The sequence below is a fragment of the Strix uralensis genome, chromosome 2 (assembly GCF_047716275.1).
Source record: "Strix uralensis isolate ZFMK-TIS-50842 chromosome 2, bStrUra1, whole genome shotgun sequence".
Classification (NCBI taxonomy): Eukaryota; Metazoa; Chordata; class Aves; order Strigiformes; family Strigidae; genus Strix; species Strix uralensis.
In genome coordinates, this window is record NC_133973.1 from 112332753 (window position 1) to 112357552 (window position 24800).

General features: G+C 41.0%; 1 protein-coding gene and 1 long non-coding RNA gene across 4 annotated transcripts; one reads left to right on the forward strand and one right to left on the reverse strand.

Annotated features, from left to right (window-relative positions):
* Positions 1-9530: 9530 nt before the first annotated feature.
* Positions 9531-21171, reverse strand: RFC3 (replication factor C subunit 3). Of its 3 annotated transcripts, none has more exons than XM_074859832.1 (9): positions 20981-21171; positions 19695-19832; positions 18490-18557; positions 15650-15747; positions 13923-14104; positions 13550-13686; positions 13326-13424; positions 12211-12280; positions 9531-10540 (listed from the first exon to the last, which is right to left on the reverse strand). In XM_074859832.1, exons 1-9 carry the CDS (start codon positions 21065-21067, stop codon positions 10349-10351), a joined length of 1071 nt encoding a protein of 356 aa, XP_074715933.1. In that variant the 5' UTR covers positions 21068-21171; the 3' UTR covers positions 9531-10348. The 3 variants fall into 3 exon arrangements, with proteins under 3 accessions (XP_074715933.1, XP_074715935.1, XP_074715934.1); XM_074859834.1 differs by lacking the exon at positions 20981-21171 and adding an exon at positions 20532-20955; XM_074859833.1 differs by lacking the exon at positions 20981-21171 and adding an exon at positions 20266-20505.
* Positions 21172-21261: 90 nt separating this feature from the next.
* LOC141940243 (uncharacterized) lies at positions 21262-22169 on the forward strand. The gene is made up of 2 exons (XR_012627931.1): positions 21262-21411; positions 21584-22169. It is a non-coding gene; the product is annotated as an uncharacterized LOC141940243 (long non-coding RNA).
* The last annotated feature ends 2631 nt before the right edge of the window (positions 22170-24800 follow it).

The following is a 24800-nucleotide window of genomic DNA, read 5'->3' on the forward strand; positions in this document are numbered from 1 at the left end:
CTTTAATTCAATTTGGGTATAATATCTGTAATCACATTTTCTTTACTTCCTCCCATGGAGTTCATGTTGGCGGTATCATAGTACATCTTGTATTTTCAGGTGGAAAAGCTAGAGGGGCTAATCAGGCTCCTCCATCTGTAATGACTGCCTCTGCAGTGCTCCTTTTTTCCCCCTAAATGTTAGTATCGTCGTGCAAGTGAAGAAAATCATTTTCAGTCACAAAATGTTGCTGCCATTCAGCTCTGACGACACCATTCCCTTCATTTTGTACACTTGTTCCATTGCCAGAAGGACTTGACAGCATCTCCTTATTTTTCAGTGCAGCTTCAGTTTGCACTAGGCAGCAGCAGCATGTTGCAGCTCTGAGTCTCTCCATCATGTCTGCTCCTATGGTTCAACAGACTGTTAACCCACACAATGCACCAGAAAAATGCCTTTGATCATAGCTGCCAGTCCTTGCCCTCAAGCACGCCTGATGTTTAGTTTTCCTGGAAACCAAAACAGGTATTTTAATGGAACCTGACTGGTCCTCTTGGAAGGTTTTAGCTTGCTCCAGCATCCCCTGAACAAAAGGCCGTCACCATTTCCAGTTCTTCCCTAGGGTGCAATGAGTCACTACTAGATTTCTCCTAATGCTGATACCCCCGGCCTGCCTGCTCCAGGTCAGGTGTTCCCAAACAAGGTCCATGTCACAGGCACAGTACTAGCCTAACTGGAAGGAATTTCAATCTCTGGACAACTGTCAGATGCTCTAAAAGCAACTCTCCCCTCAACAAGGAATTAATGTCCTTGTTTGGAATGAAACAAACTGCAAAGGCCCACTTCTTGTGTAGCGAAGTGCTGCCTAAGGCATGGGTGAGACTTGCTTCCACACAGGATGGCTTCCACTCAGATGGTTGTCCCTGGAGGGTGCCGAGTGCTTCCTGGGATCAGAGCAAATTCAGCCTCTTGCAAATGAAGCTGCCCCAGGACAGGGCCCTAACTATGCAGGGAAAGAAAGTAAAAACATGGATTTGGTTGGAAGCATCACGTATTAATACTTCCTCACATTTATGCATGTCACAAATGTTATAAAGCCATAAGCTCTATTTGAAATTCTCGTTTTGATCAGGATGCCAGTAGCAAAACCAGGATTGAGTTCATTCCTTCATTTCTACATCACAGTCCGCATTTGTAGTCCTCAGGGTAGGTGCTGCCTTGCGCCAAGGGATATAGCAGGAAAATGCTCTGAACTCCTGAGCAATATTTGGTCCTAATTTGTTTTCCTCTTATGCTCTTTGCTGTTCTGAGATGGATTTTAGAATAGAAACGTACAATTTTTCTGGCCTCATTTAGGCATCTAGACTGTAGATCTGTATGTAAGTCTAGCTTTGAGCTCCATATTGCCTGTGGAGTTAATTGCAAGAAATAGCCCCTTTGGAGGATGAACCATGAAATACACCTTGAGGAGCTGTTGGGATTAGAGCACTCATGTTCAGCGCCTGCTTATCTCTTTCCATTGCTTGTGGAAGGATCTTAGAGAGGAGCTCAGCCTGAAACACTGATTCTTGGATGCTTCAGTTAGGAGAGATGCATCCTACCTAGGAATCTTTTAAGTTCTGAGGATGGAAAAAAGGAGCACAAACAACAATAAAATCAGACAGATTCATCCCTCACTCTGCCTTTTGGCCAAGCAGTGCTGCCTACATATCCCTATTTTGTAGGAACCATGTGGAAAAATTCATTGCTAAGCTGGGAAAAATAAGACAAAAAAGCAGCAGCCTAGCTCAGCTCTTCCTTACCGCATCTGCCACTCTGAATTTATGGTAATTTGAGGCCTCACCTGTCCAAGAAACACTTTCAGAAAAGCTTCCAGTGTCTGACACTACCCCTGATCTACCAATGATGATCACCTTTACAGATACTAATATTAATGAAGCCAATGTCTTCTCACTTATTCTGATTTGCAGGTCCCTAAAAATTCCCGTGTCAGAGATTTCTCAGTTTTCTCCATAGGCAGTTGCTGTGCTGTTCCTAATTTCTTTTATGGACCCCTTGAAAAACATCCACAGCCATCCCAGGATCCACGAGCACAGCTCGGGGTCCTCTCTTCTATGCTTGCCACACAAAGCACTGTCACATCGAGTCCCACACATCCCACGTGAAGTTAGCACAATAGCAGCAACCAGTGCTGTTCACATCACTAGACCTAAGACACTGTGAGCGCAGCACTGTTTATCTTTCTTTGGTGTAAACAGGTTTGATGAGTGTGAGTCTATCATAAAAGATTTTTGCCCACTGGGTAAATGTCTTTCTTCTAATTGTCTGCTAATTGGCAAACAGCTAATCCCACTTATTATCAAAATTCTTTCTCCAGAGAAAACTCAGCCAAGAGTTTCATAAATCCTTTTCCCTCATACTTTTTAATTTTAAAAAATCATTCTAAGTATCATTTGATAGCTATCACCTAAGGAGGTGTTCTGTTTGAGTTAATCAGCTCCTGTAGGGTTATCTGTGATCTATTTGAAAGTGCTTTAGCCAGCATCTTGCCTTCTGTCTTAATTAGTAATTACTGACCTAAAATTGTCACTTACCATAGGCATTTGTACTGACCTCTCAAATTAAGATCACCCATGAAATCAGAAGTGGAGGAAGCCTATTGGGTCACTTATTCTATCCTCCAAAGTGCATTTATTATTCATGGTGTGTGGCAGGGAACCCAAGTGGAGGGTATGATTGAGAACACTGCAGTTAAATCGTCTTTGAAATGTAAATACAATTAATGAGTATACCTGTCTTCCCCCAGGATCTGTCCTTGTCTGCTTTGTCATTCTGACTTCTTTCTTCTCTTTGATGGGGCTCCTGATTTTCTTTTCTTCCTTCTTACTCAAGACTGAAAACAACATTTTGCAGAAGGATTCCAAGTGGTAAGAAGCACAGAAAATATTCCATGTATTTCTCAAAACATGTGCTTTACTAGCATGCCTTTCAGATCTCATTGCAACCAGGACCGTGCTAAGTGTCACCTTCATAATTTGGCACAACAAATCATTTGACATGAACATACTATTGCAAGTTTAAAAAAGAACACCAGCTTGCTTGCAGTGAAAGCCCACATGGCAACATTTAGCTATAGTGAAACTGTGCCATTCACTGGTTGTCACAGACATCCAACTAAAGGCATCACATTTAATACAGCAAAGTAAATTGTCCCAGGCAAAACCAAGAAAAATGATTTGGGGAAACATTGGGTCAGCCAAGAGAGAGAGCAGGACAGTAGGTCTCCATCTCTCAGTCTTCAATTGCCCCATACCCTCTTTATAACTGTATACAGTGGCTTGAAAAGATCTTAAAAATACCCAAGAAAAGTATTTTAAAGGTAAGCCATGCCACAGTTGCCATAGAGCCTTTATGGGAACGTGAACAGAAAAGGCATCTTCTACAAAACCAGTCTGGTTAGTAAAATGCAGGCTTCCTACTGATAAAGGCCAGCAGCGCTTTTTTTTTTTTTTTTTTTCCCAACAGCACTTCCCCTTCACCCCCATATTCAGGTATCTCTACACAGCTTTGTGAATGAAGATTAAAATTGTCTTCTACTGCAGCCTGCTGAGCCACTACATTTTTGAGCACAACCTCTTCCAAGCACAGGAACGCTTCATTTCATGTGTGGAAAGTTGAGTGAATGTGGCAGAAGGCCAACACAGCTGAGTGGGGATCTTCTGACTGAGCTCACATGTGTAAAGCAAGGTTCTAATTAGAAATTTTAGAAATTAGGAAACTGGGAAAAGATTTTGAGGGCAGTGAAATGGGCTGCCAAAAGAGGTGGTGGATTTTGTGTCCTAGGAGATACTGAAACCTCAGCTGGTAAGGGCTGAGCAACATGGTAGAGTTGGACCTGCTCGGAGCAGAAACGACCTGCTTGGACAAGATGACCTCCAGAGGTCCCTTCCAACCTACAGCACCAGAGGCAGCAGGCAGATCTTGTCTTTCACAGGAAAGGTTAGTGAAGAACTGTTATCCTGGTCAAGGCTTGCCAGACACAACCAAAGAGACTGGGATGGAATGAGAAGAGGTACATGCTGGGGCCTGGGGGCAAAAAGGAGCGACTCTAGTGCCAGACTGGCAGAAAAGGTGATGTAAGGAAGTTTAAGTGTGGGAAGATTTAAGATGGGTTGGAGGATTACAGCTACTGAATTTGGGGTGTCCTCATGAAAAAGGAGCTCTGGGACACTATGAAATAGAAGACAGCAGCTCTGGGTTGGGAAGAAATGACTGTGCCGGGCAGGAGGACCTGGGCATTGGTGGCTGTAAAGCAAGGTGGTTCGATGGACACAGCAGCCTGGAGCTTCAGGGAGGAGGAGAAGTGCTGAGGCTACCTGAAGATCCCATGTTTTAGGGCAGAGAAACATGCACAAACTGCCTTTTCTTTCTCTGTTCTTGGGCATACGGTAGCCATAGACGTATTCCAGGACGACTTCTCTCCCGAGTGCTTTTTCATGCACCAAACCAGGATCTTTTGCTTGCTCTTCTTCTAGCCCATCAACCTTGGCTGCAGTGGACCACATCAGTGAAAGGGGTGGAGTTGCCCCCTCCTGAGCCCTGCCAACCCCATGGGCTGTTGGGGAAGGCAGGTGAGCAAGCTGGATTTGAATTACAAATATTAGGCAGTAACTAGTTCACTGACCATCATTTTCAGAAATTATAGTTAATTTGCCCTTTTATTGCTATTTTAAGAGATCCCAGTGTTCCTGTTTCCCTCAAATGCAGCTGTACAGACCACTGATTCAGCAAATCTCACAGGGGCTTCAAATGAATGGTTGGGTGGAAAAGGCAGGGACACCATCAAACATATCAGCCACTGATACACAATAGAAATTATTTCCATCACAGAGGAGGCAGAATTTTAACAGCTATTTTTAACCTCTAACTTCCCTCATAAATGCACTGCTAGGTAACAGAAAAATGCACTAATAAGTAATATTAAAATAAACCTATTATTTGGAAGCAAAATGAATCACCCTCGTTTAAATCTCTTTAGATGGAGCAAGTGCAGAATCCAGCTCTCCTGCTTCTGGCTGAGTGCTCCAGCCTTCAGAAAAGCATGAGCCTTGCTCACCTTCTACAAGGAATATTTGTAGATCCTTGCCTAGGCAAATGGTTCCCAAGCAGAGAGACATCTCCCTCACAGCTGTCCTTCAAGTGTCTAAAGCTCCCCCTGCCTTGCCTTCCTGCTTTTTGGTAGCTGAACTCCTTTACCTGTCCCCAGCCACTCTCAAACCATCTCCTGCTGTTTCCACCCACCTTTCTTCTTGGAAATCAATTTTGGGTATTTCAGCTTCCTTTGCAAACCAGGGGAGAAGGGGACCTGAAGAGGAAGAGAAGTCTCAAGGGCACCACAGACATGGTTCAAAGTGACCCTGGGCAGAAAATGGCATGAACAAGGTGGAGCTAGGAACCTGCACTCCAGTAGTTATCATGGCATTAAATTACTTCGGGAATAATACTGAGAAGTCTGTGTAGAAAAATAATAATATTGTTTGACTAACTTCTGTAAGATGGTCCCTGAGAGAGAGTTAAAAGTAACTGCAGGACTTCCATAGGACTAAGAAGCTGTAATTTTGATTAAGAGGTGAAAGTCACTTAAAAGACTATTGGAGACACGTTCCTGATAAAGTACCTCATTGTATCAAAGGCAGAGTTTCCCCTGACACAGCAAAACAGACACTCCTCCAAGCTGCAGGTACTCCTGTCTTGCCGAGCCACCCACACACATTGCTGCTGGACCACAACTGATTTTGATGGAGCACTCTGGCGTGGCAGCAAGGATGCTCCCAGCACCACAGTACTGCAGGGAAGCAGAGGTCAGCAACCTCAGCTGTTGCCCAGCAGTTTAGATGACATCTCATAGTGTCTCTTCCTAAGATGGGCTCTGTAGTGAAAGACCGACACCTACTCCATGTCTTGGGACAGGGCTGAAGATCAGCTTCAAGAAGGTGCCAGGACAGAGGTGGTGATGGGCGCCCCAGCATCTCTGCTAGAAGAAACGCAGATGGACCAATGGTGTTAGTTGTGAAGTTACATGCTTAAGGCTTCTTCTGCTTGTGTTATCTTATCTCTCACCCCTATTTAAGAGAGGCCAAACCCATCCTCACTGAAATACCACCCAGTGCTCAAATGATTCGGACAATATTTACTAGTTCCAGGATTGTTGAAATAGAGTGTACAATTTCTTCCAGAATTTCAGCACACACATGGTACACAACTGTAGAAGAAAATCTGCTATAGGAATGTTTAACTGCAAATAGGCTCATTTTTCAGACAAGCAAAGCATCCAACTGCTTTAAAAAAAAATTAATAAATACTGGGTTAGGCCCCAGTTGTCCTAGTTAATTTGGACAGAAAATTCTAATGACAGAGAAAATTCTGAGTCAATTCCCCAATGTATTGAAGTTAATGGCAAACTCTTTTAATCTTGGTCATTTTGGGATGTGCAACCAGTTCCTGACATGCAAGTTGCATGACATACTATTGATTAGCCTGCAGGGCACATTCAACAATAGAGATTAATTTCTTTCGCATGCTTATGTATTTACATTCCTTCCCTCCTTATGAAGTATAAAGATCAAGAGAAGTATTTTGGCCTTCAAGAACTAGAAGCACATTTCACTGTCACGCTAAGGCAACTTTTGTTTAGCAGACTACAACTCTGGGGTTTGGTTTGGGTCATTGATTGAAATCCAATGCAACAAATTCATACAGCACTAATTGTTAGCACAGGCAAAAAATGTTAAGCAAGAAGGATTTAAAGGCTGCTCAGGCATAGCAGAGCTCTTTCCAACAAGACAAATTACAGCTATTATTTTATATCAATGAACTGTAATAATCTTGAATTCCCTGCACTGGAAGGAAAATTTGTGATAATGAACTCTTCTGTTATCTACCTTACCTTCTAGCCTGCGATAATCAAGGTACTTCTTTGGTAAAGAAGGGGACATTCCTCATGTCAGCTTTGCTCATGTGAATTTATTTAACAAAATACATTTTAAAAGTTATCTTCCAATCAGACAATATGTTTATTATGATTAATGCTCAAGTAGAGTTGTTTACCATGGATGTCTAAAAAGAATGTGATTTTTAAAATAACGTTTCTCCCAGGAGTTAACACTTGGACTTCAGAAACGGGGAATAAAATCTGAATGCACGACTCACCCTTTGCAGAGCAGAGAAAGTTTTAACAGAAGTAGTTGCTGCCTTTAGTTTCTTGATCATTTTTATTAAAAATCAGTTTCACCTCTGGCTTTCTATGCTAGCATGAAGCTGACTCCTCTGCAACCTCTTAGACTTGTTCAGTGCTTAAGTCCCACCTAGGTGGGAGCAGCTTGGAGTTTTCATCTGGAACTAGCAGGAGGTGATGCTGGATGAAAGCGAGGGTAATCCTCTCAGCATGCAATTCAGAAGCAATTCTAAGCAGGTCTCAAAAGATTAAATCAGCTGAAGAAATGGATCATCTAGAGACTGGTCCTGTGCTATTTAGTGTTTAAAAGTCTATCTGCACGCCCCTCTCACTTGATCTGTGAAGCAGGTGTGCAGTGCCCAGCGTAGGTCCGGCCCAGCGCTGGTGCTGGGCTGTGTGCATGCAGGCTGCAGAGGCGGCCCTGCCCACCCTGGGAGACCTGTGCTTTACCACGTCCTGCTTTTCTGGTGAAAGGGTTAAATGGTAGCCTCATGAGGGGAAAAAATGGCAGAAAACTACTTATTTCTGACAGCCACTTGCTCGTACGCTCCCATCAGCACCATTTGTCAGTGGGGTTGGGGGGTTATTGGTCCCTGCTTCCTCCAGCACAGCCCAGGACCTGCTCTGTGCCACATGGCCTCCAAGCAAGGGCTACAGCTATCCACAAGGGAGGGGAAGCAGCATCCAAAGTGGCTACCAGCCTCTAAGGTGTTCCCAAAAAAGCACAACTTACTGATCATTTAAGGCAAGAGTTGCCTTTAAGATTGCTGCAGGAAGGAAGAACATGCACAGAGATTTACAAGATACTGTGCCTGTGTGTTTAAATTTCTGTGTTCTAGGCTGTGGAAGACAAAGAGGCAGGAGCAGGATCAGCAGGGCGAAATGGAAACAGGTTTTTGGGAACAATGATAGCCATTGCCTGTCAGCAATCTCTGATCATTATCCCATTTTTCCCCATCCTTGACTACTCTTGATTCATCCTAGAACATGATAAAAATTAAACTTCAAGAAGAGGCAGCAAGAACGCCTACAGAGATTGATGGTGGTGTTTCAGTCTCCTAGACAAAGCTGCTGAGATCTTTTGAAGCAGCAAGCTGCTCCTCTGCCCCCTTCAACTAACAAACCTACAACCCAGCTCTTCTCCATCAATACTGTCCCTATGCATTTCAAATATCCCTACACACATTCCTCTTCACCCACACTAGCTCATTTTTTTTGGGGGGGGGGGGGGGGGGGTGCTGGGGGTAGGCAGGTGTCCTGGTTTAACCAGGATAGGGTTAAGTTTCCCCAGCAGTGGGGGTGGAAGCTCTAGCCAGGTTATTCAGATACCATGTGGACATCACATCCTGGCAGGTCACATTTTCCTGGCGCGGGAGCGAGGTGCACTCGTGGTTTTGTACATCGTGCTTCAAACTGCTGTATTTGGTAGCTATTTTGCCGTGTTCATTGCTATCACTATTACTGTTAGTGTTATTGTTGTTGTTTGTTGTGTTGCTATTGCACTGTTGTATTAAACCTTTCCTTATTTCAGTCTTGGGGCTTTGTATTTCACTCCCTTTGTGGGGGAGGGGCAGCGGCCACGTGGTCTCAGACCCCGGCAGGGGCTAAACCACCACAGCAGGGCATAACACATAACTCATGGTTTTGCTTCATCACATGCTATACTTACAATAGGCAAATGCTAAAGTTTGTCTGGCTTTTAAAAATGAGTAGACTAGGCTCCTGCAAGAGCAGACAATTTGTATATGCAGTAATTATGCCTCCTCTACCATTCTTGTGCTCTTCCTTGTAAGGGATTTAAGTACTCATTTCCACTATCACTGACTAATTTAACAGTTTTCCAGGATCTGACAGTCAAGACAGTTACACTCTGACAAGCTACCAGTGCTGTGGATTTGGGTGACAAGAGCAGATGGAAGAGAAAAAAAATCCATTTTCTACAATTCTTCAGTTTCAACGAGAGCAGTTAAGCATGAAGCAGGCCAGCACCATCTTACTGAGAATGAATCTGAAGGCAAGCTGTGCATTCACACCACACATGGGATGGTCAAGTTCCTGACAACTGCAACAAGACTACCTCTTTAACGACTAGTGCTGCCTTTTGTACATTCTAAAGGGGATGACAGTTAATAATAACTAGTGAGATTGTTTCTTTATCAATTACTAGAGGGAAGGCCCTAGCTACCAAAAAAATGCCATTATGCATAACTAGCTCTGACACAAAAAAAGTGTATCCCACCCTTCTGAAACACAGTCTACATCAAAGCAAATGAATGCACATAGCTAGGTACTCACAGTGTAGAACACCAATTCAGCATTTCATTTGTTGTTCATATTCTTACAATTTATTTTGCCATTTTAAAAGTGTCACATATCAATTTCAGAGGTGAAATAATATTTGTTAAAAAGTTGAAACCTTACTCTTGGTTAAACCGGTCAAAGGAATAATCTTTACCTGAAGAGCATTACATACATTGACAGTGTTAGCCAGGAAGTGGCCTTGCTTTATATAGGTATGCTCCTTCTAAACAAAGTGTTTCATGTTGTCAAACTGATTTACAAGCAACACAAAAGTATTGCTCATCCACAATTCCAATGCAACTGCTTACAAACAAGAGTCAGAAAACACTGTGTCAGCACACCTCAGAAAACAGCATGGCTAGAACAAAAAGGCAGCAGACAAATAGCGAGATACATAAATCAGTAAGCAGAACATACCTGCGCCAACTAGAACTTGCCACAACATGGAAGAACCATCTTTTGCTTACAGCCTTGTCCATGAGCAATCAAAAAGCAAGCATGCAGCATCCCTGTTCTCTCTTCTTAATGTCAGCTTACAAATACTGCAGAGCGACTATCATCCTATATGTCTTCCAAGGCAACTTGTCCTTCTGAAAGGCTAATGTATTTTGTATGAATCTAAACATGGATTTATGGCTGTCAAAAAAAATCCAGCTGGCTTCTAAAACTGAACAAACATTGTTCTTTAGTTCACTGTGGTTTATATTAATAGCAAAATAAAATATTTGACTTTGAACGAAACCCACATGAAATCAAGCATGGACAAGTAGACAACATTTGCAACATTACTGGCATCATGATACAACTTTCCGTGTATGACTTCGGGCATCAGAGTTAGAACATCATGTCATCTAGTCCATCCTCCATAAACTTCTTGTAAATTGCCATAAACTTTGCTACAAATGCTTCCAGATGATAAATGGCCTTGCTGCCTAGTTGCAGGCGGTGTTCATAGAAGGCTGCCATCTGTGCAACTTCTCCTTTCAGTTGTCCATCACAGTTATTTAAAAGTTCTGTCAGGAGACCCTAAAAGGTGAAAAAGACAGGACAGTATTTGAAAATTTATATGCTTTTCCTTAAGAGGATAACCTCATTTCTCTGAAAATAGCCAAGCTAAGATCAATAGTTCACTCATGAATCCAACAGAAAAGACATTCAAGAATCATTACACCACCTATTTGACAGAACTAGATTCATGGAACCATATCTCTTCAGAACCTTCTTTCAAGATAAATTCCTCATGTCAAAACACATTCCCTATTGTGTTCTTAGATGGGAAAAAATCATATACTGGAACTACTTATGCCTTAATAAAGAAAATAAATTAACCTCATCTCCAAATACGTAACCTCTACTGCATGCAGGCCCAGGACCCTGGGGAGAATTTTTACCAAGATAGGAAGTGATTTTAATACACTTGCTATCTCGACAGCATCAAGCACAGAGACAAAGAACATTAATAAATAACAAGGAAAAGGCTTATTGAAAATTTAAGTATATCTGTTTATGTACATATGTATGTGTAGACACACACAAGATACTTTAAAACAATACTGCATCGTTACAAAAAAAATAAATAATTATTTTAGATCAGAGATAGCAATAAAATAATTACAAATCCATCTCTACTAAAATGGTCAGGATTAAGTGAGAAGTATCCCTAGACCGTTTCAATTTATGAAGAGGGAGTGGGTAGAGAACCTTTGGCCTGATGACAACAGTCCTTAAACAGGGGAATGCAGGATCCACTAACCTACCATAATAAAGAAAGGTTAAAGAAAAGTCTAACTACCAAACTGTCAGAAAGCAGAAATCAGTTAATGTAAAAAAAAAATATTATTATCATCTCATAATTATGTCTGATGGCAAAGTCCACCATGGGTAGAGCAGCAAGCATCAGCTTTAATCATTTTTGTGCTCTAGTTGACTTCAGCATCCTTTCATCCTGCCTAAAATAGGAACATGCACGTCCTGTTTGCTTTTTTTCCCTCCCAAGATGACTTCTCTCTTTGAAGAGGCCTGCTGGTCTAGCATCCTTCAGGAAACCTCTCCACTAGGACATAGCAAATATTGAACTCATGACAACAAAACTTTTACAAAAGAAAACAAACCATATCAAAATTAGCCCATAAAGTACATCTGTTTCAATACAGAAACTGGCCTGAGAAGTATTCCGGGGGACAAAGCATGTCCTCCTTTGTTTTTACTCAGTAATGATGCTGCTGTTCTGTGATCACAGAACAAGTTTTAGTAAACCATTCAACAGAGGTGTGAACAAGGAAGCCTGCAATAAAAATAGACACTTACATTTTTCTGAATTAGAGAACAGAATCTTCCTGCCCCCAAAATCTACACCACTCAAAACTGTCATGCATGAACCTAACTATAGCATATACTAACAGTCTAGTACATCGACTGAGGATCATGAGAAGTGAATGTTATGTATCAGTGTTTGCAGGAACAAGGTCTTTAATTACTGCTTCAAAGCAATAACCTGGACTATTCTGGTTACTCCAGTGGAAAGAAACACAGGAGAAAAGCATCTTCTGGTCACTCATGTCTACTTAGAAAGGACATGGCATTTCATCAATATTTGGATAATTTGTGTTGTTTTGGTGTGGAGTTTTTTTAACTCAAATTGAGACTGTCATATCATTAATATTTATAACACATTAAGAGCTAGATCACCGAATTACCTTCATTATAATCTCAGGAGGAATGCAGTGTGTCAGAAGTTCATAAAGCCGTCCACGGACCTCTAAAAGCCTGTTGGAAAGACACCACAAAATATCAGAAGTGTGTCCCCAAAACATACTAGTGCATTTTCACTATTTGTGAAATAAGCTGCAGGAAAAAAAAGCCAAGCAAAATTTCTTTTCTGTTTTTGGTTTTGTGTGTTCTTTTAAACCCCAACACACTGCATAGGTTAGTTTCAATTCAAATGCTACATATCACCTTTTATTCAAAACATTAAGTTTAACAGTAAGATAAGTTACATATACTCTAGTTACAATGGTCTCAGTTAATCTAGAAGCTACAAGGTTATTGGAATTTGTTTCAGGTTTGTCTCTCTTGAATTCCTCTTCATATCTAAATTATTATTCATGCTTAAAATTAGTGAGAAGACACCACAAAATTGATTAGAGCCAAAAGATTCATTTATGTTGGTTTTCTGTCTTCAGTGGTTACAAGAGGGGGTAAGATGGTTAGGTGGCATAGTTCTCAAGGTTATCAGTTCTCAAGTTTTGATATTAGGAGGTCAGAAGCATTTAAATTAAATACAAGAATTTAAGTGACATCTCATGTAATATATGGAACAGATTAAAAGGATCAGGCTGTGTATATGACACTGAGATGGATAAAGGGGACATCTCCTAATGTGCTTTAAAAAAGCAGTGATTTCTCATTTCCAGTTCTTTTGTAAAAGGTGTGTTCTGCTAAAGATGGTGTAACAGAAGCCTTAAATAAAACAAACAGAAAAACCTGACATACACACTCCTCCCCCACCTCCCCCCGCCCCCCACCAAAAAAAACCCACAGCACAACATGCAACTAAGCTTATGCTCTCTTTTGATTAAAAAGCTTCAACAGAAAAAAACAAACAACTGTTTCAGTTCCTGAAGTTCATTTAGCCTCCTCTGGTAATTTTAAAGCTCACTTCCTCTGGCTGCAAAGTACCAGCTCCAGTAGAAATGTCAGAAAGTTACAGATAACTGAAGTAAAGATGCCACAGTTTTAAATACAACATTTTCTTTGGTTTAAGAGTACACCAAAACCATAATTATAGCTGCAAGCAAGTGTATTTACCTACCTTTGTGGTGTCTGTTGACCAACAATAGCATTTGCAGTTTCTCTCAAATAAACTTCCCAGTCCATCTCAGGAATGTCTTGATCAGCAGTAAAAGGATACCTACATAATAATTTTAAAAAATTAATATCAAAGCAAACTGTCACCTATTCTAACAAGGCCTCAGAAGTAAGTTCATTTATGTGTCTTGAGAGTATAATTTACATTAATTTTTAGCAGTGACTTACTGTTGTACTCTGCAGGACTCACACATAAGTAGTGCTTTCCGAAGATTCCTGCCTGATTTCTCTGCAAGTCTTTGAGCCAGTTCCTGAGGAAGAGTCAGACCTTCTTTCTTACACACACTGGATAAGACATGGCAGATCTAGACAGAAAACAGATATGCAACACTTAACAGTTCAGCACCTACAGATTCTCCCGTTTTAAACATTTCTGGACCAGAGATGGACCAGTCTTTCATGAGACATGCTTAACAAGTCACTCACCACAAAGAATAACTAGGTCACTTTGTGGAAGTAAAATATTTCATAAGTACACAACAAAAAAACTTATCTAGTAAGAAGTTTTAAATAACTTATTTTTGCTTCCGTTTCAACATACATCTTCAATGCTGGGAGCAGGCACTCGTACAGCCAGGCATCTGCTTTGAATAGGTCCTATAATTTTTGACATGGAGTTGCAGCACAGGATCAACCTGCAGGTTGCCATGTACTTCTCCATTGTTCTTCTCAAAGCATGTTGAGCATCTTTAGTGAGTTTGTCGACTTCTGTTAACAGCACCACTGAAAAAGGATTAAAAATTGTGGGTTTTTTTATTAATATCAAATCTCTCTAAGAAAATGAGTACTTCGTCATACTATCAATAATACCAAAATAAATGACACAAGCAGAAAAAGGCAGCATGGTTCCACAGGCAGGAAAATAAAGATGAAGACAACCTGCATGCCTTTTTGACTGTATAATCTTCTTCACACCCTATATTCATGTACTAAAATGTCAATTTCTTCAGACCAGGGCCTGTAACACTTCAGTGCCAAGAAATAATCCAGGTAGGCATAGAAGCTTTCACTTTAAAAAGTTACTGTACTAATTATCAAAGGAATTTTTAAGTAAGAAATGCAAAAGAATTTATGGCATAAGGACACACCAAAAAGCAAAAAATTCTTGAAGACACCCCTCAATACATTTTATATTTAAAAGCCAGTGTCTTAGCTTAACAAAGGAGTAGTAGAAAGCTGGCTTGTTACTGTAGCTGCAGTGCCTTTCCATGGTCTTTTAAAGAAAAAAAGAAAAATATATTTAAAAATGCTTCAGAACAATCAGGAGACACCTAATATGAAGTAGCTAACCCAACCAGCTACCTTCTGCAGGCTCCTCCATAGGCAACTCATAGATGGCTCATTTCAGTATTCTGAATGGTCCTGTGAGAACAGCCTGGAGGAACAAGTCAGCCCATTACTCTTCTCCCATTTCTCTTCGGGTTGTATATGCAGCCTAAGGAGACTAGTCAGCTTACCAGATACTTCAAGGTGCATGGTATGACTGCAACTCTAAGGATATACATCAATTACTGGTAGAGTCAATCAGTGTCTAGCAGCTTAGGTGAAACATAGTGTTTTCCTCGCTGGTCTCACGAAATAAGACAAAGCACTAAATCCATGACCATTTTCAACTAATTTCTGATCTACTCTATCTGTCAAAATCTCCTCTCTCCGTCAATCTTTTGTTACATAGTTCTGACTTTCCTTTCAATTTAGTCACGGGGAGGAAAAATAAGCCAGTTGTAGCAACATGTGTCTTGGAAAACTCAGTGAAAGCCTTCATTTTTCTACCCAGTGTTCTTCCATACACTATGGATAAAGCACTTCTGAACTTTCTGCCTAAGATAGCTCATCTCCCAAAACGCTATAAATAAGCGGCTAACACCTAACTTACACAGCACTGTTTACCATAAGGTTATCCTGTCCCCCAACTCAACATTAAGCCTCAGTAGCTCATAACTCGACTACTACTGTAGATCATTAAATCACAGTGCATTTCAACAGTAGACTTGGGAAAAAGACAGCAGGAATCTGAGCTCCCTCTGCCCAGCCAGTCATCAACTACACCCTGTCCTCCTAAGAAACCAACACAAGAGACAACCTCATACTGAGTATTTAACCACTCAAGATATTTACACAGTGGAAGAAAAATGGTAGATTGTTTAATTTGGGAAAGGTTCGTGCATGCCCTCATGCAATATATAGGTACAAACAAAACAGTCAGCTGAAATCTCTGAAAAACAAGTTTAAAAAGTACTTTGACTGGTTTTAACTGTTTTTACTCACCTTTAAAATCTCGTTGAGTACTTGTCTCAAGCTGTTGGGATTGTGCTACTGTCTTCAAGAGTTCCTGAATTACTACACGGTCATTGTTTCCCGCATCACTGTGCCAGGAGTTTGAATAAAACTTATTTTAAAACAACTTTATATTGCATACAAAATATATCCTCCTAAGCAGCCCCTTGGGTCAACTGACCAAATAAAAGTGACAAAAGAATTCAGAAGCTGATGAGGTTAGAATTAAGCTTACCACACATACTTTGTTGGAAGTTACTTTCCCAATAATAAAAACAACCCAAAGCTTCTGTAGACACAGCTAGATTAGTAGGACTGTATTGGGAAGCAGTAAAGCCACTGTCAAATGTTTTAACAACTCACTAAAAACTAGAACTTGTTTTTCTGGTATGAGAAATCTAAACTTTTGTTACCTATGATTTGGGCAAAGACACAGAATGTGAACATTTTTACCCATTACGGGAAGAAAAATTGTGTAACCACATAATAGGATGCCTGAGTCAAAGTACTGATGTAAATGCATGTTCTTCCCCTGAAAACTAGATGTCATGCTATGAACAACCTGTATGCTTAATGTAAACTTGAACAGCAGACACACTGAAGTTGCAAGGAGTTACTAGTAAAGACTGATACCGAGACACTATTACAGCACAGATTGTTATCTTTTTTCCTCTTAGAAGGCAGGAAAACATGGGGAAATACTAGATCTCCTCCTGCCTCCTCTCCTCACTATGCACTACTGCAGCACTGCAGCCTTCTCAGTCCCCAGGTTAGTAGCTCAGCTAGCTGGACTCAGATTTGGCAGCCACTGGGTATTGACTTGCAAACTAGGTTATTGACAAAGAAGAAAAAGAGGAAAAAAATCCTCACACTCTTTAGCATCCCCAGACTATTGCCTTCACAGAGGCAGCAACAGCTCTGCAATATTTCACTGGCAAGCAAATGAAAAAGCATTTGTCCTGTTCTAGTCACCACTGAACCAGGCCTTCCCCATTCTTGTCAAAGAGAAGGCAGCAGAACAGACAGAGGCATATTAGCTCAACAGTTCACAATCTGCCAAATAGGTTATGCTGACTTTGACTGCGGAGATCTGTCCTTCAGCAAGGGAGCAGACCTTTAATTACAGAGCAAAAACCAAAATGAAACAAGCCAGTTCTACTTAAGAGACAGGCCAGTTTTTAGGAATGGAGTGATTAAAATAGTTTCTTAATATTTAAATTATTCTCTGCAGTAACATAGAATCCATAGTTATAATTTCATAGCAAATGATTATCCTTGACATTATGTGACCACACCAAAGGTTCCAGGAAAACAATGAACAAAGGTAGTTAACCACACAAGTGTTTAAATTTTGTTGTTCCTCAATTCTTTCACTACCTACTTACTCAGGAGAACCCATTTTGAAGCATCTACCCAGGCTAGTCAAGTAACCAGCAGACAATGTTTTGGAATTCAGACAATATCCTCATTTTGGAGGAAAAAGAACAGTTCTATCTAATAAAGTTCGATAACAAATTCAATGTCTGCACGGAGTCCTTCCCAGAAGTTAATTTCCTTTCCCTATTAGCCATTTATCATGTTCCATGTTACTCAAGATGCACAACATGATTTCACAGTATTATAATTCAATCAAACTTCACAGACTATAGCGCTGTACACAAAGGCTCACTGTCTGGTCAGACATAAGCCTTGACAATTGCTTGAGCACTTAAAGCCTATGAATCAATATATTAATTCTTAATCAAAACTCAGCACTACTGTTATATACAATAACCAACACGGCAGTTCTACACTTTCAGGATTTTTAAAGTAAAATACAATTATTTTATACAAGCAAAAAGTACCCTATGGAGAGTAACAGAAGGAGAATTAGTAGTATTAGGTTATCAGAGCAGACTGAATGGTCACACATTTTGTATCAGACATATTCAAACAGTTAATTACCGATAAAAGTCTCAGCTTTATTCATTTGGATTTGTATTAGCATACCAGAACATATTCACTACATAGAGATTAGTTGCAGAACAAGCTTTTAAAGGAGACATGGTACATGAGAATAGCTTCTAAAACACAGAGCAACATGAGAAAATGTTTAGCAAAAAGCACAAAGCTAAAAGTTACTTCAGGATACATATTTGTCTTACAACTGCAACCCAGACAAAGTCAACATAACCAAAGTCTCCCAGTGCACAATGACATTTACTCTCATGTGATTTACAGCACATTAAAGGGATTCACGTAAATACAAATATTTACTTTGGGTCAGTGAACTATCACCAGCAATTTCACAACTGTCAAAGACAACATACAGTACACCATTATAGCTTTTGTCATTTAAATCAACATCTGACCTTGCTAATGACAGAACTCCCAGTATTTTGTGGTAGTGTTCTCTCCCGTGCTCTAAACTCTTTAAGAGTTACTGGGTAAACCTCGCTTACTTTCAAATCACTTTATTTTTGCATCTCTGCGAGAACTAACAATATGGGAGTGTTGGTTCCAATAAAAGTTTTCAGTTTCAACATAAATGGTTAAATCTATGAATCCAGAATTGTTTCTGTTACCCAGTCCTCATCATCAGCATGCTTATGTGGCTAGTTAAGCAGAACATTACTGTCTTTAGTATACGGTAATCCAAATTTTGTTCATTTAGAGCTGTTCAATTAAAAATCCTCTCCTTGCTCCCATTTGCAGTCCAAACCTATAAACCATTATCTAATTTGCTCAGGCAATAAATTGGACAATCAGGCCCTTATATACCCAGGCTGAAACCACCTGCAACATGACCAGCAGCTTGTATTTGAAGTGACACATTTTTACTGTACACTTACCTTGGGTTAACTTCAAGGTGATAGTTACTTGCAATGGTGCTAATTTCAATTTTCTTTTTAGAAGGTGCCTGTGTAGAAAATAAGCATATTAAATTTCAGAAAGAGTGTTCTAAAGATTTGATGCAAAAATTCATCTTGCAGATTACAACTGGCTAGGTGACAGGCAAACCTAGACTTATGTATCTTCTACCCCCAACCCCAGCTCCAAAGGAGAAAAGGAGTACTGACATATGATCCAACCCATAAAATAATAACAGTAGAGATTATTATAGCAATGCATAGTACATATTATTGCACACTCCAGTTACTGAGTTTTGTAACAAGAAACATTATTATTGGAATCAGCCATTCAAAGTAACCGATACTCTGTCCCTTGAAAGAAAAGTTTGAGGGAAAACCTCTGGACAAGCCTGAAGAGGCTGATTACTTCTCTTGGCAAAGGATTTTGAGTCTATACTTTCTTTAAAGAAAACACTAGTATTTCTAACACCACTGAATTTGGGTCTGAACAGTTAAATATATCCTATACATCTGTCATTCAGTGCAAGTATCGTATTTGTTCCACTACTGAGAATTAAAAAGCAAGCATTAAATAATCTACTTTTGAATAAAGCTTGCCAACCCCTTGCTGGTTAAGCCTTCCATAAAAAGACTTTTGAATGGATAATATAACCTTTTAATAATAAACAATTAAACACCTAAGACCAAGGCAGATAGAATTGAAATTGACTTTTTTTTTGCTAATGCTGAAATTGTCACTATAAGAATGAGAAAACAAGTTAAAACTTGCATATATGCAAAAAGCAATGCTAATAATTTTAAAAATAAGGGTTATTTTTACAGACAAATGAAATCCCTTACATTTAATTGAGAGCTAGTCTATCACAACACATGCTATTGCCCAAACCAACCTGTAAAAAACAAAACAAAACCAAAAACAACGAACCAGCCACAGAAAACAAGAAACACCACATCCTCCCACCCATGAAGACCTAAGAAACAACATCTGGCAAAAGTATTCGTTCACGTAGCCAAAGTAGTCTGATTAATTACATAAAAGACCTTGAAGATATCAAGCGCAAAAAAAAAAATTAGTTTGAAAAGTAAATATCCAAATAAATATAACAGCCTCACAATAGAAATATGTCAGTATATAAATATCCACATTACTTGGCAACAGATGGGAGATTTATTTTTTTTTTTACCGTTATACTCTGATGCTCAATCCTCAGCTTTTCCACTCCTGCACCATACAATTCCCTTAACAAACACATTATTCTTGTCTTTTTTCCAGCTCCTGATGGTCCATACACCAATAGATGAGGGAAGTCACCACACTGAACCTGAACACAAAGCAACAAGATTGGTTAGCTACAACAATATTTTCCTTATAAGAGAACATTCATCCTTCCATTCTCACCCAAATTTACATGAAATGACTTTTCCAGCTCAGTCACAACATAGTACCTAGAATCAGAACTTCTGAATTCATTTCCCGCAGTAGTATTTCCTAGAGAACATCGTATTTTTCTGAAGACCATATGCAACTCATTTAACTCCAAACACCTCATCCCTCAAAAAAAACCCCAAACAACAAAACAAACCCAAAACCCAAGAAAAAAAAATCACCCTAGCATCTACATGCTTTCCAGGGATTCTGGAGTGACAGCTGCAACACACAGTAAAAAGGATTAAAAGTTTAAAGCAGATATACACATATATAATTATGAGAGATATGCATATATATATAATTACTTTGTTGTTTCATTTACAAACCTTGAATATGAGCAAGCAAGTAATAGATAGCCTGTATTTAAATGAAGTTAGGAGGTTTTTTCTTGAAAAACTAAAAAGCATGACCTGGAGAACACCTGACCAAACCTCTCAGTCAGAATTTACATTAGATATAACGGTCATAGAGAAACACTGAGAGAGTGAATCAGTCTGACGGTCTCGTGAGAAGTCAGCACATCTGGCAGGGGAAGCAGTTCTTTAACATCCAAGAAATTACATAGTCTTGACTTTTATTCCCAGCTGCTCACCTTAAAAACTTCAGCTAACTTTAAGTAAACAAGGTAAGCCCTATTCTCAGGGATACTGATCGCTCTCAGCTAAAACCCGCAGGACGCACAGATGCGCGTCACTCCTGATAAAGCCAAACCACTACTCTCGCCTCTTCCTCAGCGTAACGGCCACGCTCCCGAGCGGGGCACCATGCCAGCGGCGGCGCCCGGCTGGGAAGCTCCTCCGAAGGCTGGGGCCTGCACCGAGGGAAAGCTCCCAACCCCCGCCCTGCAGACCCGCAGGAGCGGCTTTACGGGCCGCGGAATCCCGCTTCCTGGAGAATCCTCGCTGCCAGGAGGAGCGAGGCCCGGCGGCGGGCTCTCCTCAGGCGGCCCCCGCCACCACGGCTGGAGGCCGCAGCGGCACCGGGCAGAGCCCACCAGGGAGGCCGCCGAGCGCCGCACGGCGGGCTCGGGCGCCCCCTCACCAGGTTGCGGAGCTGGGCCGCCTGCTCGCGGTGGTAGTCCAGCCTGCCGAGGGAGCCGGGCCGGTACTTGTCCACCCACAGGCTCATGGCGGTTGAAAAGCGCGCGCCGCCCGCCGCGGCCCCGGCCCGTAGCGGCGGGAGGAGGGGCCGAGACGGCGGCCGCCGAGGACAAACTTCAGCGACGTCCGCGGAGGGAGCGGAAGCGCGCTGCTGCCCCGCCCCCCACGGCTGCGCGAGTGAGCCCCGCCGCGGCCCGGCCCGGCCTGGCCCTGCCTTCGGCCCCCGCCGGCGCTGGGCGGTTTCCCCCTCCCAAGGGAGTTTTCCCCACCGTGCCCTGGCATGTGAGGCTGCAGAGCTCGCGCTCGTGCTCCCGGGGGCAGCAACGGCCCCGCATTTCTTAACGGGCGGCTGTCGCGGGGTCCCGCGGTCTGGTGCGTGTCACAGAATCATCGAGGGTGGAAAAGACCTTGAAGATCACCTAGTCCAGCCCCGTCGTGGCGCTGGGGACGCGCCCAGCAGGGACGGGTGACACCGGGCCTGCTCTGTGGCCGCGGATCTCTAGCTACTTGTGGCAAATCCATTATTTTTACTAATCACACGCAGGTACTTGGTGCGAGCGGTGGTGGCAGGGGCGCGCCAGTCGCCGGGAGCTGACCTCGCTCAGCAGAGCTGGCAGAAGCCATGTTGGATCAGAGAGGCGGGACTGTGACGAGGTCCCGTAGGGATGACCGACCTGCTGGCCAGAACCGGAGCAGGCAGGGAAGGAAGCGGCAAGGGGCTGACGGAAAAGAGCCCTTCAGGCACGGGTGGCCTGTCCACCCTGCCTGCGAGGAGGTCCCTCAGCGGGCATTCGGTCTCTTGACCTCTACAGATGGCCAGCAGAAAGAGGCCGGTTTTCTGTGTCAGGGGTACATGTGGTTTGTAGGTTCCTTGTCGTGGTGTCATCCCAGACTTGTAGCCTCAGTAAGATCTATGCGTTGCCCGTAAGCTGTGTATCACACTCTGAATTTGCAAGCTCCATCTATGTGTGTGGCTTTATGTACACACAGAGTTACCTACAGAGTATGTATATAATAGAGAAACTCTCATGTTGATTCTTTGTGTGGTAGCCCTAATAAATGAAGCATAATGCACAAATATTATTTGAAAGCAGTTTCTTAAAGTAATAAAACATGGGTATGGACATGAATAGTCTGAAGTGTGTCAGCCTAATTTTTTTACTTGCATGGTTTCTGTGAAAAAAACGAGATGAAAAGTTCATGTGACTGTTCATACTATCAGCTCAGTGTTCATACTTTTTCACATAGTCAGAAAGTCATAATGCAGGTAGTAGCTTCATTAACCTACACATTCAAGTTACTCATAAAGATCACATAAACCTAGTGGGGGCAAAGGGAGCATGTCACTTAGTACCATGTTACCTGTTTATCCGAAATAGTTACATTACTGTCATACACACTCATGAATTAGGGTTTTTTGCACATTGCCATGAATTAGCAAATTCACCTTGTACTGCTTTGTCAGCACTGCCCTTGCATATGACTGGGTCTGTGAAAGCTGCTGCAGCAATATCCTGCTCAGTGCTTACCTGTCAACTCCCTTTATTCATACTCTACAGCACCACAGAGTGATGTGTTCCTCTGTCATTTTCAAAATTTACACTTTGTGGGTCCACAGTTACTTATGTGTGTCTGTTCTCTCCACTCAGTACCTGCTGTTCTTTAGAGTAATCTCTGACCATTAATTCCTTTGGTATTCTCTTTGGTTAGCTATATTTATGACTAGCCCTTTTAAGCTTTTTCAGATCCTTTGTTCATTTGCCTGACTTTTAAATAATTTCTGAGTGATGTGCTACTCTTCTTGTATCTATCGATGTCATGCTTAATTGCAACTTTTGTGATAACTCCTTATAACCTACTCGATTTTTCCAGCCCCCAGAGATACTGTTTGTACTAAGGCATGCCAGCTTCCACCAAGTGCTCTGACAGATTCTCTAGGCTTTCGAAAGTACCAGTGAAAACAAATCGCGTTTGGATGAGGTCAGACTTAAGCAGGTAGGACTCAGTTCAGTAGGCTTTTAGATACTTTTAGCTCCCAAAGAGATCAAGGAGGAGTGAAGATATGTAGCATCTCTGAAAGGGCCCTAAGCTCTTTTTATTGTTAGGTCATTAAACTTCCATAGGATTTCTTGTTATCCCATGGAGAAAATATTGGGAATTGTGCCCTACCTCAGCAGTGCATTTAAGCTTGGGCTTACGCTTAAGCTTTCAGCTACTCCTTGCCATAGAAAGTAATTAAGCAGATGAACAAAATTAGTTTGTTAAATAAAAATCTTATTTTAAAACCTGGGCCTGCATGAAGCATTGCAGTTGTGGTACTTTATATCTGATTAAAATGGTCTAGAATGCTTTGATTTTCTACTTCATTAATTTTTTAACTTCACTATAAATCTAAACAAAAAGAAGTAAATATCTAAAATGGAATGGTTTGGTCAAGTGTATTACAAATAATGTGAATGAATTAAGGTGAATAATACAGGAGACTGGCAATTTCAGCTGCGGTCACAATTCACTCAAATACAAGGACTGTTAAAATACGTCTTCACTCATTTTGTTCAGTCCAGCAGAAAGGTCAAAAGGTAAAATGACTTCTCTGCATGAATAAACTAGACAATGTATCTGAAAATAGAGATTTTAACTACAAATGGCATTTTGAGCCTCTTACTACCAGCAGCTATGTTATTAGAAAGTGACACAGTGTCAAGCACTATAAAAGAAGCTCTATCTTATACCCAAATTGAAGTAAAATTGTAAGACCTGGGTTCAGTGTTTAAACATATATATATATATATAGTTTTTAACAAGTTTTAAACTGATTATTGAAACAGTGTTAGAACAAATTAGAGCATTATTATACTGACCTCCTAAATATTTTATAGCATGATTGCTGCTAGTGATCCAAGTAGCTATTAACAAGTCCAAGTACCATTTTGCTGTACAACAACTTGTGTTTTTCAGACAGAAGACTGTTTGGCACCCTTTGATCCTTCAGGCTGCTTAGCTGAGTGAGATGATAGATTTTTCTTTTCAGTTTCAAATATTTAAGGAGATTATTGCCACTCTGTTGGCTGTCACTCTAGGTTATATCACCCTGTCCCCATCAGAGCGCCTGTATTGCTGCAAGTAAATTGTAGTACATCAAGAAAGACCAGATCACTAATTACAATGCCAACAACAAACACCCCCCCCATAATAAAGTGGCATCTGTTCTATGGTGACATGCTGATGTCATGCAGATTGAATGTGACAGTGGAAAGAACAACACTAACGGTGATAGCCAAATAAAAATCTAAGCTAAATATATCCCATATAGATTGGCAGCACTGAAGAACCTGCTTCTTTGTAAGAGATGTAAAACCAACAAATCCTAGTTCTTCAACAGTCTTGCTTTAGGTTTATCTTACAATCCTTTATTTAGTCCAGAAAATTAAAGTAATAAGAACATCACAGAAGTTTTCCAGGCAAGGATGAGGCAAACTAAAAAGGTATAAGAAGATATGTTTTCACAGCCACTGAAGGTGTATTCTGGAAAAGGCTACAGAGCTAACATTTAATTTGAGGATACATCCTGTCCATCAATCATTACTGCAAAAGCTTTTGTACATTTGTCCACCTGAAAAAGATTAAGCAAAGCCCTTTACTAAAGGTGTGGAAAGATTAAAAGAAATAGGTGTATTCCAAAAAAATAAAAGTGAAAGTATCACATTTTCATGCACTCAGGACACTTGGCAGTGTTCTAATTTAATTGGTACTTCTTCATG